The sequence below is a fragment of the Dicentrarchus labrax genome, unplaced genomic scaffold (genome assembly GCF_905237075.1).
Source record: "Dicentrarchus labrax unplaced genomic scaffold, dlabrax2021, whole genome shotgun sequence".
Taxonomy (NCBI): domain Eukaryota; kingdom Metazoa; phylum Chordata; class Actinopteri; family Moronidae; genus Dicentrarchus; species Dicentrarchus labrax.
In genome coordinates this window covers 30,459,352-30,477,623 of record NW_026136719.1, presented here as the reverse complement: position 1 = coordinate 30,477,623, position 18,272 = coordinate 30,459,352, and the positions used below count along the sequence as shown (strand labels likewise).

At 38.8% G+C, this 18,272-nt stretch overlaps 1 protein-coding gene across 1 annotated transcript in view; it reads right to left on the bottom strand.

Moving 5' to 3' along the window:
• Positions 1-18,272, bottom strand: part of si:ch211-186j3.6 (neural-cadherin) — a 275,261-nt gene that overhangs the window by 191,060 nt on the left and 65,929 nt on the right. Inside the window, exons 2-4 of the mRNA XM_051380620.1 lie at positions 5,522-5,719; positions 3,819-4,044; positions 1,783-1,987 (exon numbers count right to left, since the gene is read on the bottom strand). Of these exons, the coding sequence (XP_051236580.1) occupies positions 1,783-1,987; positions 3,819-4,044; positions 5,522-5,719 (629 nt within the window). The remainder of the gene's footprint in view (positions 1-1,782; positions 1,988-3,818; positions 4,045-5,521; positions 5,720-18,272) is intronic.

Below are 18,272 nucleotides of genomic sequence, written 5' to 3'. Positions count from 1 at the left end.
CTATTTTTGGGGAATAAAATACTACCAGTTACAATATGTCTACAATCACATTTCATGTTCTAAAATGTGCCATAAATCAGCAGTATTGGTATGCAGCACTGGAGCGAATGCTCTATTAGGTACAGTTTGTCAACTGACCTGCTGTCGACACCCAAATTATCTAAGAAAAGGTACAATAAGAATATTTTTTTAGTAAAACAAAAGGGATTTAAATAGACTGAATATCTGAATAGATGAATGTGGACTGCAGGTACCATGCCTTGTCACCACCATACACTATCAATAAACCACTTAAGCTTTGCGGGAGCCATTCAGCCGTCCATTATCCTCTCAATCGTTCTAATATGATGTAACGACTGAGAGTGTAATTCTGTTCATGAGGCAGCAAAGAGCAAGTATAGGGGCATTAAAGCCAATATAAAGCACAGAGCATCTGTAAAAGGTTTGCCCTGTCAACAAGATTAGCCTGCCCTACACAATGCCATTTTTCAACTGCTGATGGAGAACATTAAACACTCTACTTTGGTCAGGTAAACATTTGAGACAAAATTCCTTGTATTCCTTGAAACAACTTCACTTATTTCTTTTTTTTGATCAAGATTTTTTTATTGGAATTTAACTATACTTATTTCTAATGCAAATCAACTTCTTTCAAGTAAAATTAAAATCAAATATCGATGCATCACAGGTATGTGTTCACATTGTTTCTATCTGGAGTGTTAAACTGCACAGACAGAGGCAGTTGTCGGGCAAGGGTTGCAGTGTCTAGAAGGTGCTGGCTTTTTAGCGCTGATGGTCCTGTACTTCAAAACGCTTACCCAGGCTCCAGGGGGCAGGCACAGGCTGAGGCTGGCCACCCAGGGCAGGGGGGTGGGCAGACAAGGGCACACACCAACTCCCTGCTAATTCCTTTCTTTCTTTCATTCTTTCCCTCTCTCTCCCTCTCTCTTGGTGCTCTATAGTCCACTGGGTCCCAAAGCGGAGCAGTTGAGGACAGATGGTTCAGCAGGACATGTTTTAGCCCGAGGCCAGAATAATGATGGAAACCAGACCAGATGCATAGATGCCTGCAGCAGTCAGCCGCTGTTCTCTCTCACTTCCTGACAACATGAGGAAGCCATTGAGAAGCCCAGTGCACTCATTCAAGACAGATAAGTCTTTTGAATTTGGTTTGGAGTGAATACAATACTCAATACAATACTTTTTGACTAAAACTGGATATATACAGTTTTAGACTGAGGATTTGAATGCTGTTTTACAATCAGTTTAAGTTAAGGGCATCCCATAACGACCCTGTAGCAATGATGGGTTCAGACCAGGAGCCTCTAGAACCAGACGATCATTTTAACTGCAACATTCACAACTATTACCATCCATACGGAAGCTGTAAATCAATAAAATCAAATCTAACAGCCTTTCAGCAGCCTAAATGCATGTGCTGCTCAAGGATGTTTCAGAGTAGTTTGAGATTTTATGACCATGTGTGGTTATTTTATTGTCCGCAAGATATATCATAATCACCACTGCTCACCACAATTCAACAGCTTCCTTCCAGCCAACTATCAATGCACTTGGTGTACAATACAACAAGAAGTAAGTGACAATAGCTTGAAATATAGCAGATCAAAGGCAGCTATGCTGTATGAGGAACAAGTAAAATGGCATCACCCCACTGGTGGGACACTTGTTAATTTGAAGACTTGTCAGATATTGTTTGCAGTATTCTGTACAGACTGTGTGAGACACCTACACACACACCTACACACACCTACACACACAAACCTCTGCTGCACTGCTCATGCTGTCCAGGCCCTCGCTGGCTCGCACCAATAGCAAGTAGCGATGCTGGTCGCTCTCGTAGTCAATAGGACGGGTCAGGCTGATTTCACCAGTCTCTGCTGAGATGGAGAAGAGACTGCTGGGATTGATGAGAAGGCTGTAGCTGATTGGTTTCTTCTGGAAGGACACAGCAGGTGTGACTAGGAAGCTGAGGATACATGGAGGAAAAGTTAGTAAAGTAAATCTGCAGCACAGGGTGGAGTAGAAGAGAGCAGAATATATACAGTACTGTAGGGCAGAGTTAAATAAATGTCCTTCAAACATTTCAGTGGGTTAGAGTGGTGTAGAGAAGGCCTTTTCCACTACCGGAACTTGACAACCCATGAACTGAACTGAAGAACCTGTGAGGCTTTCACTCTAGGTTCTGCTTGGGTTTCCACAGTGTAAACTGTAACATTTTGGATACACACCTCTGAAGAAGTGACACCGCTTTATATATGGTATTAAACAGTTGACACAAGGAAAAACACTGTCATTTTAAGTGCCACTAATGACTAAAATAATTACTTTTAAATGTAAATATCATTAAATTCATAGCAGGGCCTCTTTTTTAGAGTTTAGATGACATAAGTGATGAGGCATGAAAACCCACTTCCTTAGCAGTGTTTAGCTGAATACAATTTCTGCCTTATTACTGGCAGTGTTTGTTGTGTTAAAAATTAGCTGTTGGATTCCATGGCTCAGAGTATGCTGACCTGGAACATGGATTCAGTACCACACCCTGACTAGTGGCTGACAATGGTTACATGTTAAATTCTGGGTTGTTTAGTTCATGTGGTGGAAAAAAAACCTTAAAGTAAAGCCAAGCACAACAAACTAGAGTTGACTACAAAAGAGAAACACAGATGTCCTCTGTACTGTATATGCAGAGGAGACTGGCCCTCACAGATTAGAATGAATTAGACTCAATTATAGTAGATAGTTGCGTAGTTTTGGGTACAGCAACATGGACTGGAATAGAGTAAAGAGGGGCAAAGTAAGGTACATATCTGTAGAGCAGAGTAAAAAGAATAAATGTGAAGACTAGAATTTAACAGAGCAAAGACTAGGCTATAAAGCCCATATAAAAAACTGCATCATGATGTAGCAAACTAATTAAACTGGTGTTCATTACAACTCCCTACATTCCACTACATTACATTAGTATACACTTTTCACACATCTAAAATGAAAAACCCTCGCTCATTTTAAGTTACTAGTTGTTTGCAATTAATAATTTGGCCAACAGCAGAATAGTAAAATAATGACATAAAAAGACCTTGTTACAATTCCAGTAATAATCAATAAATAATTGAAATATCACTTAGGGGGCAACTCCAAGATAGGTTAAGTAAAAGAAGAGCAGATAAGAAATGAGCAAAGTGAAGAGTAGAGTGCAGTACAGTAAAGTCAAGTACATTTATGCGGAGTGTCCACCAAAGTAGCATGAGTACAGTGAGAGGGGTGGGGGTATATACGTGGGTGTAAAAAGTTGGTGGTTTTACACTTCCTGATGAAATCAGTGTAAACAGCAAGTGGAATATCCACTTTGTTGGTTTGCCAAATGTGTCAGTCAGATAAAAGAAGCTGGAGGGGGATAATGAGACCAATCAAAGGACACTAGTCATAACTGTATCACTTTAGTCAGGCCCGAGGCTGTGTGTGTGTGTGCATGTGTGTAAATCATTACTTGAAGGCAGTGGTTTATCGTGTGCTGCATATCATACATGCTCAAGGCTAAATGTGTAACACTTATAATATGGAAAAGTATTTGTCAGTTTGTTAAACATAAAGATGTGACAGAAAGAAATATTATGTGTGCAGATTGAATGTCGATGAATTCACCGTTTGACACATAAACGATGTAAAAAATGCTGTAGTGAGTAGTAATCATATCTGTGGTAGAAAGAGAAATACATGTGTTTGTACCCCTTCATATCGATGTCCAGTGGAGAAATTCAGGTAAAAAAATTTCCCTGAGTGTTTATGTGTGAACTTACGGCTGTCCTTCAGGGGTGTTTTCCGGGATGGCAATGGTGAAGGAAGCGTTTGTGAACTGTGGCGGCCGAGCTCCAGCCACCACAGAGACAACAGCAGGGGCACTACGGCTGCCAAGCCGGTCAGCAGCCACCACTGTCAGCAGGTACTCCCTGTCCTGCTGCAGGGGGAGGCCTGTAGTCCGTACCTGGCCGCTCTTTTTGTCCACTTCAAACCGTCCATCACCACCTGCAGATAAAAGCAATGTGTTTGCTGATTGGACCACCAATTTAATGTTTTGGATTTGTTGGACAAAATATGAAAGACCAATAGAAGACAAGGTATTTAAAGAAAAGTAATATGCAGATAACGGATGGATATCAGCTGATACTGCTTCCAGCGATCTGTGATTGGCCCCACAAAACCCTGATCTGAGAACCCTTAGTAACAGGTGACATTTTTGGATAGCTGGAGATGTAATTATATCACAGATGTTAGCAGAGTAGTGGTAAGAGTGTTTCTCGCTGAAATAATGAGCAGATAAACTATGGAGATCCAAGGGATTATGTCATTATGAGTTTATCTATGATCCTTTTCAGCCAGACTTCTCTGTGGTTTCATGCTGAGAAGGATTTCAGCATAAAAGGAAAGAATGGTTAGACACATAACAGCCTCCCTAGGTCACAGCTCAAAGTCAACCAGTGCAAAGGACTGCAAGGCAAGAGTCCGTGTAAATACTGCTGCCTTCAAGAGCTGTCAAAAATATTGTAAATGCATGCTGAACATGCGCCAATAAAGTGATAAATATGACTGGACAGTCAGTTTTCCAAGTTGTTGAGATGTGAAATGCAAAGAGCAGAGAGACTGGAACTGGGATGTTAAAATGTATGAGCTCTATGTAACATAACAGGGAACGATAAGGCTTTCATCCAAACTACATTGGATTTACAAAAGTAATCGTTTTTGACTCTGGGTGTGAACGACTTCTATTACACAATGCTGCATTCACATAACAACAAAACCAACATCAATTAAACCAAATGAAAAGTTTAGTCTAGAAACTAAGATCAACATTTATGTTTTTCATGTCATTTCTAATGGTAAATGAATTCTCTGTTACCTTTATGGGGAAAATTGGGAAAAAATATGTGGGCAGTGGTTTCACAGATTTTCAAAAAGGCCAGACAAAATCATTACATGGCAGACAAGAACAAATCAATTATTTTGCAAATAAATTAATTACATTACACTGGGGAAATACTTACTGGCCCAGTAGAGACTTACATTTCAAGAAGCAACAGAAACAGACTTGATTCTGCATCATGGAAAACATTTTAAAAAATGATACATTTGTTCCCCCTGTATTATGTACACCAATGATGAAACACTCATCTAAAGCAAACTCTATATGCAATTCAAATATTGAAAAGGGAATACCTATGGTTTGGTATATAAATCAATGTACTTACTATAATTATTAAACTATATTGTGGGTGCAAGTGGGTACTCTAAACGTAAACCCTTCATGTCAAAGAGGCTGAAATTTTAAGGCTTACATTCAAAACCCAGTGTTGTCATTCACAGGGTTAAATATTGTTTGTCCCTTTTTACTTGTCATAGAAGAAAAAGCACAGGTGCAAGGGATTACTCTGTTCTATTCAGGCCTCTTAGTGTGGGATGCCAGTGTAGTCAGACTCGCAGGAGAAAAGAAGAAAAAACAACCAACCATCAGACAGGAAGTACTCCACTTCACCGTTGTTGCCTTCATCCCCGTCCTGAGCGTGGAGCTTGTAGACCAGCGTTCCTGCAGGGGCATCAGGGGAAACCACAGCAAGGTAGGGAGTAGGAACCATGCTCCATTCTGGGACATTGTCATTCACATCTGTCACAGTCAACTCCACTCTGACCAAGTACCACTCTGGACCTGAAGAGGGATAAAAAGGAGAAGATGGCAGTTGACAGAGGGCATTGATATGACATTAAACCTGAGGAACACACCACAGTAATACACCTAGTGTTGGTCAAGGAGAGGGAATCTTTACGCTCACAATAAAGCTTGAAAGGCTTGCAAATTTTGGAAAGACCCCAGCTGGATCCATATTTTAGCATGCTAAATTATTTGTCCGTGCAAGCTTTTTTGTTTGTCATACAAATTTGAAAACGCAATGCTGCATGTACAGTTATATTGTATTAAACAATAAGTGAAATTGAGAAAGGTCGGTAGAAAGAACTAATGTTTCACACTGTGCTGCTAGCCAAATTCACTACCAATAGCATCTACAGTATTTAGTAACAAAGCAAATGGAAGTTGCATGGGTTACAGAAACACACAATAAATAAACCACATGCTGTCTTTGTTCCTCAGTCAGTATTGTTTGTTTCTTGTGGTTTTGAGCACCCTTGTCAAACATAGACACACTGAATTGCTTGGTGACAGATTTAGACATGAAGTGAATGAGGCTGTGCTTGCCATGTTCATTTTCAGTCTAAATGTCAAAGTCTTGATGTTGGTTTCTTCCAGACAGAAATGAGACATTGGAGATGTTGATGTGTAAGTGTTTCTTTTCTCTTTTTTGTCTTTGTAAGTTCTCTCAGTGTAGAGCACCACTCTGGTTTTCTTCATCAGCCCAACCAGTCTTCAAGCAAAGCAAACCATGTGACATCCAGCCAGCAATAGCCTGCTGTTTAACTCCAACCGGCTGTGCTGTCCAGGGAAACAGATCATATAATTCCAGCAGCCAGTACACACTAGCTGGCTAAGGTAGCAGTGCTGCCAGCTCAAAAATAAATAATAAATGTAAACAAACCAGTGCCAACATCAAGAGGAAGAGAGCAGTTTACACAGCTCTAAAACCTACTGTTGTGTATCTGTCTAAAACCTACTGTTGTGTATCTGTCTAAAACCTACTGTTGTGTATCTGTCAGGTATACGTATACGTATTTCCCTGTTGACAAGCAGAACTTGGCTACTCCGAACAACATTTTATGCAACTTACAGCTGAAATTAGTCAATAAATAAATTAGTCAATCAACAGAAAAATATACAAATTTGATAATACAAAATTTTGATAATTGATAAATAGTTTTTCAACAAACATTCGCTGGGACTAGCTTCTTAAACTGTTCTTTGTCATAAATATAGTTGGGTTGTAGACTGTTGGTTGAGCTAAACAAGCACTTTGGAGATACCAGTGAGAACTTTCCACTATTCTTTAACGTTTACAATGTTGTTGAAGGTGGTTTATAGAATTCTGGTAGAGAATTAAGTTTTTGCGCATCAAGTTGAAGATAGGCTACTTCAACTACTGGGTTTTTTTTTAACCAAGATTTGTTTTGTCCCTCCCTCCCAAAAATCCTGCAAACAAAACAACAAACAAAAACAAAACAGAAATATGTGTAACAATGCTAAAGTCATCCTTTTTTCTTATTCAATTACACTGGCTTGTGTTAACTGTAATCTCCCTCTCTTTCTTCCCTTAATGTGTCATGTGGACAACAGACGGACGGAAATATGATAAAAAAAAAACTTAGGAGGAGGCCATCTCTGCATCTCAACCAGTAATTATAATCAGTGCTGCGCTATCTGCACCCGTAGTAAACAGCAATCATATTGACACTGACAAAACACACTAAGGTCCTACACAGACCCCATCAATGCGTGTGCACACACACGCCTACACACACACACACACATACACTAAGAAGATACTGCAGAGTAGTGTTTGCTTGTCGCAGCAGGGGAGCAGAGGAGTAATTTCAGGGCTGGAGCCAGAGGATTGCTCTCAGCTGTGTCAGTTTCGCTACCTGTTGGAATGGTTATATAACAAAATGGTATCACTGTAATTGTCCAACACTTATTTGCAGTTGGCTGAACAGCAAGTCCAGATGATGAATTTTCTCTTTATGTTTTACATTCTTTGTAATAACAAATGTAGGTAGTGAGATGAGAAAATACCTTTTTGTGTATGGCTGTACAGTAAGTGATGAAAGGATGGAAGCTGGATAGCAAAAGGAGAGCAAGAGAAAAAGATTAGAGTAAGAGGATGAAATCAAGTAATATAGAGCACAGACAGAAAAATAGAGCAAGAAAAAATGAGTTGAGCGACTAGTTGTTGGTTGTTAGTAGATCAAGCACGAGGATTAAGAGTGAAACGCAGGGGCTAAGAAATGACCCTGCGGTTGTTATAGAAACAGTAGCACAATGGAAATTGGAAGATTGAAGAATTAAAAAGGAAAAAAGACAAAAGAAAACAATGAGCAAGCAATTGCATAAATCAATGGCATTAGAGAGGAGAGGCAGCAAGGGAACGTTAGAAAGAAAAATATAAGCGGACATCAAAAGAAGACAGAAGAGCGAAATTAACCAGCCACATCCTACAAAAAAATGTAACACTGCACTTGACTCTGGGGTTCATCCAATGTAGTTGTTGGTTGTTGTGTGTGTGTGTGTGTGTGTGTGTGTGTGTCTCTCTCTCTCTCTCTCTCTCTCTCTCTCTCTCTCTCTCTCTCTCTCTCCCTCCCTCCCTGTGGTTGTAACAGATTCAGAATTAATTGGCAAAAGGACAATGCAGCTTTGGGGAAGAAGGGACGGCATTACCCAGATAATAAATCACTGGGCTAATATACAGAACACTATGCCAAAATGCATCTTACAGATACACACACGCAAGCTGAGACACACACACACACACACACACACACACACACACACACACACACACACACACACACACCTACACACACACACACACCTTTGTCACTAAATGATCATCAGTGGATTAGTGGCTAATGAAGGACCATAGGGAGATACAGCTAGGTGCTATTGCCATCCCTCACATTAATGCATCTCACTGGATCTAATGATATGTTGCAATCCCTAGAAACAGTGGGACCTGCAATTACTAATAGTGGCACAGAAGGCTTTTCCATGCCCACCGACCTCATTTTCTCCAATAGGTTGCAAGTCCAAGTACTGCAACATGTTCATTTTGTCACAGCACTATCTTGTTATCTTGCTCTCAGAGCACACAGTATGTGTAAAGTCCTGAAACCTTATGCACAAAAAATGGAAGTTGTTTTTACTGCTTTTTGTTCGTGTTAATGGATTTTGTTATGATCAGAACACAAAGTATGGTCAAGGTTGGATAAAAGTTGCAATTTTCTGTTGTAAAACCTTACAAACTTTTCTCTGTCAGGCCTGCCTTTGGAAGCCGAAGAAAAAAATTCCATTACATTTACATTACATATTTACCCTGGTCATGTGCGCTATAGTCCAACCAATACTAGATTTTTCAAGATGATACCAAAATCAATAAAGATACATTGGCCGCAGCCACTTTATACATTGCATAGCAGTCTGACAATTGACATATTAATATGTCAATATCACAGATGTTAGCAGAGTATATTAGATATATTAGAAGTGCCTGCTATGCTCTAATCTTCCCCTGAGTTGGAGTCTTGTTTGCAGTCTCTGTGAATCCCCCTGTATTTGTATTCCCTGTCATCAAACTAAAATAAACTCCTAATTCAGACGATAAAGCTGCGTATGCTAAGGGGGGGACACCTTGTGACTGTGACAAGTCCTTCAGTGAGTCTGTCCCGGACAACAAAATGAAACTCAGATCAAATTGTCAAACAAGGCTGCGCTGATGAAGATTCTGTTCCTGCATTGCCTATTTATCGCTCAAATTTTTTTCAGGAACATATTTTAGCGTACTGTTTATCTGTAATACGAGAATGTGTTTGACCAGGCAAACTGCCATTGTTTCCTCAACTCGCAGTACATCAGCACTGCTGGCTGCAAAGAAAAAACATGGCGACAGCCATTAATGCCAGACTCGACACTTCAGAACAGTTTTAGGGTCAAAGGAGACTTTTAAACATGAACTCGTTCATTTGAAGTATTCAAAGTCACTTCCTGTGACCGTAACCTGATGCAGCTTGATGACGCTCGAGGTCCAGGTGATAAAACCATAGACATATATACATAGACTCCGCATCGACTGCTGCCGCCCACTAGAGCGGCGTGCCTACAGGGCGGCCATCTTGGAACAGGGCAAGCAGAGGCAGCGTTGCATCAACCCACGAAGAAAAGAGGAACTCCTCAATCTCAAAGTAGAATTATTCGCTGAATTTTGGACCGATTTCCAAATGTATTGATTTGTTAAAAACGTCACACTTGTAGCTATGATACAGGGTGCTTGGATATTTTAAAAATGCTGGTTTTACTACCCAAATACAAATTCTACTTAATGTTATCAGCAGACGAGCTTCTGACAGAAGATTTGTGAATGAAAAGATGCCTACAAAAGCATACAAACCAGATCTTGTGGGAGACAGCAGATCCTATGTCTACAATAATAATATTATTGTACACACACACAGACACACCCTCTTCCTCTAACTTAGTTCCTTTAAGTTAGATTGTATAGTGTATTTTCCTCTGTTTGCATTTATTATTCCTTTAATAAATGCTTGTGTTTATACATGCTGGCCTATTTAATTTTGTACAAGAGTGGACGATACCAACCTCTTCTATGCAGAACTCCAAAGCCTTCCACTTTAACTATTAATAGTGTTTTTGGTTGTAGTTAGTAATTTAATTATTAATCCGATTTCTGAATTAGTTTAGTGTTTTTATGAGACTGATCAATCAATTATTGGTTATCGTTTCCCTTATTTAAGGGTGGTGCCCTGAGAATCTTTAAGATTAAAGTAATTTTCTATTATCCTTTGATAATCAAAATTAATTGATTAAACTAATACAGTCAAACCACTGTAACACCCTACAAAGTGGTGCCCTCCACAGTGCTCCACAATCCAATGGGTGATGTCAAGGTAGGTTCACACTTGTTCACAATTAATTGTCTATTAATAGACAAATCCTTTCAGCTGTACTTCTGTATACTGTTGGGTATGGTTTATAACAGAACATCATATTTTATGACTCACTCAATGGACTAAATCACACGCACTCACACATCTCCCATTTCTCACGCTTTAAGCAGGTTCAGATTTTGTGGATGCAAGCAGACAGAGACACTGCACTGTGCAGCTGTTTGATCTGACAGACAGCAAACTGTCCACCCTGCTGCGTCTTGCCCAATCATAGGAATTGTCTCTTGCACAGCAATTGAACTGTGAAACTGTTTTCTAGCTTGGTACATCATTTATTACACCCAACATATCCTAAAACTTTCAATTTAGGCTTTCATTGAGATATAGCACGTTATATATGCTCATTGAAGCTGATAAAGTAGTATATAATAAAGCACCAGTCGAGTTTGTGCTTTTACGTACAAAGTGAAACAGTTGTTATACCTGGGGCATCACTGCCCCCCCAATCAAACAAAGTAAAACTAACACTGAGGTATGCGCGGAGTCAGCAGCAGAGTGGACACAACCACAGGCGAACAGCCTGTTTTGCTGGGGACTAGATCCAGTGGAGTAACTTCACTTATCTCATGATACATATGTAGCTTGCGTCATAGAATTGTTTATTAAATTGAATGTAATGGTTCTGTAAAGTGTCCACTCCAACAATGTTGTTCGTATTGGTGTTGGTTGGTGGTCTATTCCTCATAGATTGTATTCAAACGCTTTACTTTTTATCTTGTAGCCTTATTCGAAAATTGTTTCCCATCATCAATCTACATTCAATACTCCATCATTTTTAAAATTAATTGACATTTTATAATCATTGTAACATATTACTTTGACAAAGTATTCAGACCCTTTACTAAAACAGAATGCACGTCAGGTGTCTCCCTTTTCTCTTGATTGTTTTTTAGATGATTCTACACATAGAGGGAAAACACATGAAGCCAAGCTTGTTTGGAGTTTTCAAAAAAAAGCTCCTAATGGACTCTCAGACTGTGAAAAACAAGATTCTCTGGCCTGATGAAACCAAGATTGAACTTTTTGGCCTCAATTGTAAGTCTGTCTGGAAGAAACCAAGCACCACTCATCACCTGCGCAATCCCATCCCAATGGTGAAGCATGGTGGTGGCAGCATCATGTTGTGGGGTTGTTTTTCAGCGTTAGGGACTGGGGGACTGGTCAGGGTTGAGGAAAAGCTAAACAGAGCAAAGTACAGGGATATTCTTAATGAAAACCTGGTCCAGAGCACTGGTCCAGACTTTCAGTTTTTTCACCTTCTAACAACAATGACCCTAAGCACACTGCCATGACAATACAGGAGTTGCTTAGGGATAACTCTGAAAGTGCGAGTGTGTGAACATCTCTGGAGAGACCTGAACATTTCTGTCCACCAACAATCCTCATCTAACCTGACAGAGCTTTGAGTCCTAAGGAAGAACTGCAGAAAATACCAACATCGGGCTGTGGAAAGCTTGTCGCATCATACCCAAGAACACTCAACACTCACTGCCAAAGTTACCTTAACTGAGTACCAAGTTAAGGGTCTGAATAGTTATGTCAATGTGATATTTGAGTTTTTTTTGTTGTTTTTTTAAACAAGTACCTCTACTGTAAAACAAGTTCAGCCAGACAACTCACGTTTGAAATGTTTATTAAAGCAGTATAGCATAGTTAGATTTTGGCGTCTAGGCTCCGACCTCAATATCTCTATGTAAACATATCTGCGGGGAGTGATGCACAAATACCTTAACCCCCAGTCGGAGCCTACAGGTGGATGCCGGGGTGGTGGGGGGGCTTACAGCGCAGCAGGGGGCATTGACAGAGCAGAGGGAGAGCGGGGAGTTTAATTTTTTTTTTTTAACTCAAAACAGTTTTTTTTTTTAGCTCTAGACTGAATTATATGACCATACTGTGATGGAACACATCAATGCTGGTTTTGAAATTGACATTATTACTAAATTTATGAAAATCTGCTTTTTGTGGGTGAAAAAAGGCTCAACACGCCCTCTATTGTTTAAATCACCCTGTACGTTGAAAGAAAAAAATCAGAGATAGATTAAACCTTTTTGGGGGCGACTTTACATTCTAACATTATATATATATATATATATATATATATATATACATACATGTTAATGCCCTCTAATCAGAGGAAGGCAGCCCTCCTCCCCCAGCCTCCACTTTGAGTGGGAATCTGTGAAACTGCTGCACTCCTTTTCTAATGTGTACTGATTGAGGCGCATCATTCACAGTAGCTTAAGCTAGTTTTTGCCAAGCCTCTACTTAGTATTTTTCTATTCTGTCGCAGTGGTTTGGACTTGTGCTTTAGAGATGTGGAAGCACCACCAGACTGCAATCTTTACCCTGATCCCACACACTGACAGACCCCCCCACAGACACACACTGGAGAGTAAGCCTCTCTGAGTCGTTAGCTTAGCTATAACACACAGAAACTTTTATAACTGTCCGTCAAAGTACTTTGAGTGACTGTAAAAGCTCCAACAGACTCTCTGTGTTTCTAGCACAGACATGGAAAGTCTGACAGCAGCTGCTCATGGCTGTTTAGCTCCGACTACAGCGTGCTGTTTCAGTTACGCTGCTGTGGTCAGTCTCTTAATCCCTCTGGTCGGTGTCGAGGCCATGCCCCCTAAAGTCACTGTCCTTTGCAGGTCTCTTTTAAAATTTGCTGAGAGGGAGGGATCTAGCAGAACTTAAGGGTGAAGTTACACTTTAATTTTCAAAACATTCTAAAATCCTTTTTTCACTTACTTACTTACTGTCATTACGGGGTATTGAGAGCCAATTGATGACAATTTTAGTATAAGGATTCAACATAACGTAACAAAGTGATGGGGTCTGAATACCCTGTATATGCAGTTTATCATTATTCTTTTATTGACTGCTGGTAAATAAAGGCCTAGAATGATCAACATTAGTTTCTCATACTGTTTAGGAGGGAGGGGGATGTAGAGGGTGAGTTGGCATCAGCCATCAAGCTCACCTCAGATTTTCCTTGCATTTACTCATTACACTGACAGAAAGCTTCTTCTTCTTTTACTACTTCTAAATTTTGATTTTTTAGCTTAAGATTATTTCTTTGTTGTTTGGCAATTTTTTTGTTAATTGCTAAAAGTTTAAAGAGATAGCAAGCACAAACAGAGGCAGAACAAATCTCATTTCATTCAAGGGCAGAATTTTTAATATAAAATACAGTGGCATTAATTATTCACAATCTAGTTTTGGTCTATTAGTGCAGAATTCTTGCTGTTTTGTTTATTTTATTCTTTAAACTGGCATAAATGTCCCATGCTTACACTCTTCTGTTCATGCCTCAGATGACTTAAGTGTTTTTGCTTCCTCCATTTATTTTACTGGAATCCTGAATCTGCATCAGTTTGGGACAGGCTATTGTTGTGTTGGTGGTTATTTTACAAATACTGTTACATGCCATTCAGAAAAGGAAAAGAGACAAAACATATTTTTGGAGCTTCTTATTCCTGTAAGAACAATCATTGTTAAAATTTGAGGCAGCTAATGTCTAGTATTTTGTCTCTTGCCTATTTTTCTCTATCACGTTTCCATCATGTCCACTGGCAGAATTTCAGAGGCAGCTTTAAATAACCCTTTGTTCTTACTGAATTGAATCCCCCTTCCTATTTGTATATTGTTGTGAATATAAAATACTATTCTGACTATGTACATTAAAAAAAACATGTTAATAATAAATGCTTATTAATGTTTCATTAAATGTTTATTTCAGGTCAAACATTAAAAATATATGGGAGACGCAGTTTAGTAACAGGAATAACTGAAGGCCCTAAAGCAAAGAAACAGCAAACTCTGGCTGCTGAAGTTTTATACTGATTAACATGAAATGTATTATTCAATATTGCTTTAATTTAAGTCATGGATAAGTGTAGGCATTTATATGCATTTAAGTGAATTTCATGCTTCAGAAACATGAGACGCAGCAGTTACAGTATGTACAATTATGTTGTTTTCATTTTCTTAGAAGTGCAGAATCATTTTAGTTTGTACTCAACACCTGCAGCGGAGTCAGTAACACTGAGCTTTCTAACCAGACAGACACCATGAGATTAGGACAGATGGTATTAGGACTATGTAAATACTACACTTAAAATTTGGCCCCATTTGTCTGTTCTTCTTTACGCAATAAGAAAACCTGTCAATACAGAGATAAAATGTATGTATGAGTGTTTGGGGTGGTCTTTAACATCATTTCATGATCCCCTCAAGTAGAATCAATTTTTAACTCAAAACATTACTTCACTGGGGTACCCTGGTAGTTCACCTGGTAGAGCTGGTGCCCCACATACCAAGGCAGAGTCCTCTCCCCCTTCCCTGTCTATCTCTCAAAAATGATTAGGGCAAAAGTTTTGTGTGATGTGCCACCACCTTATTGAGGTACCTATCCCTTACATTCCTCTGGTTTTATTAGTGCAGTGTGGCCACTGCTAAAAACAATTAGTAGACTGTTTCATGGCAGGATTATATTTAAAGGAGACATATTATGCCCCTTTTCAGGTTTGTGATTGTATTTTGTGGCTCTACTACAATAGATTTAGATGTTTTAATGTTCAAAAACCACATTATTTTTCTCATACTGCCTATAGCTGAGCACCCCTTTTCAGCCTCTGTCTGAAGCGATTGGTTTTAGCTCCTGTCTCTTTAAGGGGCCCCTCCCGAAAAGCACAGTCTGCTCTGATTGGTCAGCATTATGACACGGATGGCGCAGATGACGCTCTGGCCCCTCCCACTTCCGCCTCAGCGTTGCCGTGTTTTTGGCAGGCAGCTCTTTGCGGTTACTGAGTTTATCTGTATTTCTACTGTCAATATTAATTCAATAACTGCTTCAAAACCAAAAGTTTACCACCGGACATGTTAGAGCGGGAGTCTGACCTGAAATCACGGAGAAATGAACAACATCAACAATCAGGATTACAGCTTTCTGTGACGTGTTCCTCAGGTAAATACTGCTATATATTAACCTCTATCTATCAATTAATGTTAGTGTATATACCTTAACTATGAGAACCAACACTGTGTTTTATGCTTGTCTTTACAGGTACAGCAGTGAGCAGTGACCTACAGTCTACACAGCCCAGTGAAGTTAAACATATCATAGATTACATAATATTAACAACATTAGTCAAGCAGTTGTTTCTAGTGAAGAAACAGCCAGTAAATGTACCAAAGTAATCAGAGTAATAGTATGATGATTACTGTAACCTCCCATCTGTTATATTCTTTATACACATTAGTTTACTGAGACCATGGAAACAGAAACCTGCCTGGAATACTTTATCCTGTACAACATGTCAAAATAACTGAAGGAATTACTCATCTAATAAAGTAACTTGTGTGGTTTAAAAACTGCTAAGTAACCAACTGTAAACTGTACTGTATCCATATTTCATAGACTGATATTTTAACTTGAAAGTATTATTACCAAAGTTAACCTTCAGATATTTGTAAAAGCTGCAATTATGTTTTAACCCCATTCAGATACAATATTCAGTATATATACTGAATATTGTGTCATTTATATTATATATATTATGATGTCATTCATCTGTCAACATAACAAAGTTTGAATGTGAGACAGTAATGTATTGTCTTGCTTACAGTCATTTACTACAGGTTTAAATTTCACAGTTTCATATTGATAGACGTTACACGAACCAGGTTTTCAACTCTTGTACATGCAGGAAACTTTCATAAAACCTCTGTGAAATAACATGTTATTGATCTAAAACCACACTTATTACTGAATTTAAAAACGACCAAAACTCTTCTTAAAAATAAAACACTTTATTTAGTGTTGTCGTCAGAAATGACGTCAAAAACAGTGAAAAACTAAAATTGAGTGCTTTATCTCCTGGATTCTGATTGAGGCAGCCCACAAAAACATGACTGAGTCATTTTTTTCACACTTTGCCTGCTGATAGGCCCTCCAGATTCCCAAATGTACATAATCAAACGATTCAAAAGTTGGTTTTGCATGTCCCCTTTAAAGGATTTTTGGATCAATGTTATTATGTTAATTGATTGATTTGATTTGATAGGTATTTATATTTACTGGACTAGCCAAATACATTCCAATCATATTATTTCTGGTAATCATCTAAAAAATGTATCTCAAATACTATACAACACAACTAAAACACTTATGTATGTGTTTTGTCAGCACATACAACAAAACATTTTACAGTGCAGCCTATTATATGCAATATTTCTTCATACAAGCATGGCCCCAGACTTTCTGGACTAATCTCCAGATATCCACTGACCCTAGAACTGCACTCAGCAACACTATGCTGTTCTTGCTGTCAAATAGTGGAATGACTTCCAAGTTAAGACCAGGGGTCAGATACATGAAACAGTGTGTTCAAAACTAAAATTCAGTGTACTGTGTGAGCAAAGGCAAAAATGTCTGTGTCAGACTTATCACTGCATATGCATGGCTCCCTTTTATAAATCTCAGTCAATGCCAACATATGCCCTTAAATTAAATTATTTCACTTAATAACATATGTCTGCTGCACCAGTCTCCAAACATGGTGATAAAAGAAGAGTAAAGACTATGTTCAATTTCACAAAGTGTCTGTGTTGCATTTTTAAAGTCTGCAAACATCATAGCTTCAAACCTTATGCACAGCCATCTACTTTGACTGAGGATATTTATAGCAGCCATTGTGTCATTAATTCATCACTGCAAACCATCATCGGTGGTGACATCTCCACCATCATCAACATCAAATGTAATAATGGTATTCATTAACATTAGGCTTAGTGCTACGTAATAACAAAATAAAAAAAATCTGTAGAAACAAAGGAACATTTATTTTATACTAAAATCTTACAATAAAAAAAGAACACAGACTGTGCAAAAGCAATTGACTGAAGCACGCTTTAAGCACACGTTCTTATAAACACCAGTTTAAGCTGGAAATGGTGAGTTAATTTCTTGAATTTCCATCTGGATAAATAAAGTGTCTATATCTATCTAATCTAAACCATCTATCTAATCTATCTATCTACCTAATCTATCTATCCATCTGAATGGTTTTATAAACATTTGACACCCAGGACTGCAAAATCCCTCCCCATCTTCAAACACAAACAAGACCCAGTTCAACAAACGGCATGTGGCATGAGCCTCTAAACTAGAGGTTTAGAAGTTCTTTAGAACAAAGTACATTCCAACAAAAACTCAACAGTATATAATCAATAAATAACTTTATGAATAAATCAATCAATGCAAAGCATAATACAACCTATGTAAAAGACAACACATTGGTTTTTGACCGTGTGGTTGTTCAAGAAATCAAACCACAGAGATTAACATTTTAACAGCTAACATGGAAGCAATGGGCTTCATGAGCTATACTGCAGTCTGCCACCAGGGGAGTGACAGAAATGTTTTGGCTTCACTTTTGGAGAGCTGTCATGTCTTCCATCTTTATATATGTCGATGGTTGTGGCCAAACGGTAACCTCTGGTCAAATGAAGCTAACGCGAAAGTGCCAAAAACCACACTTCCTCTAACGACCACTTGCGGCTGGATACAGAAA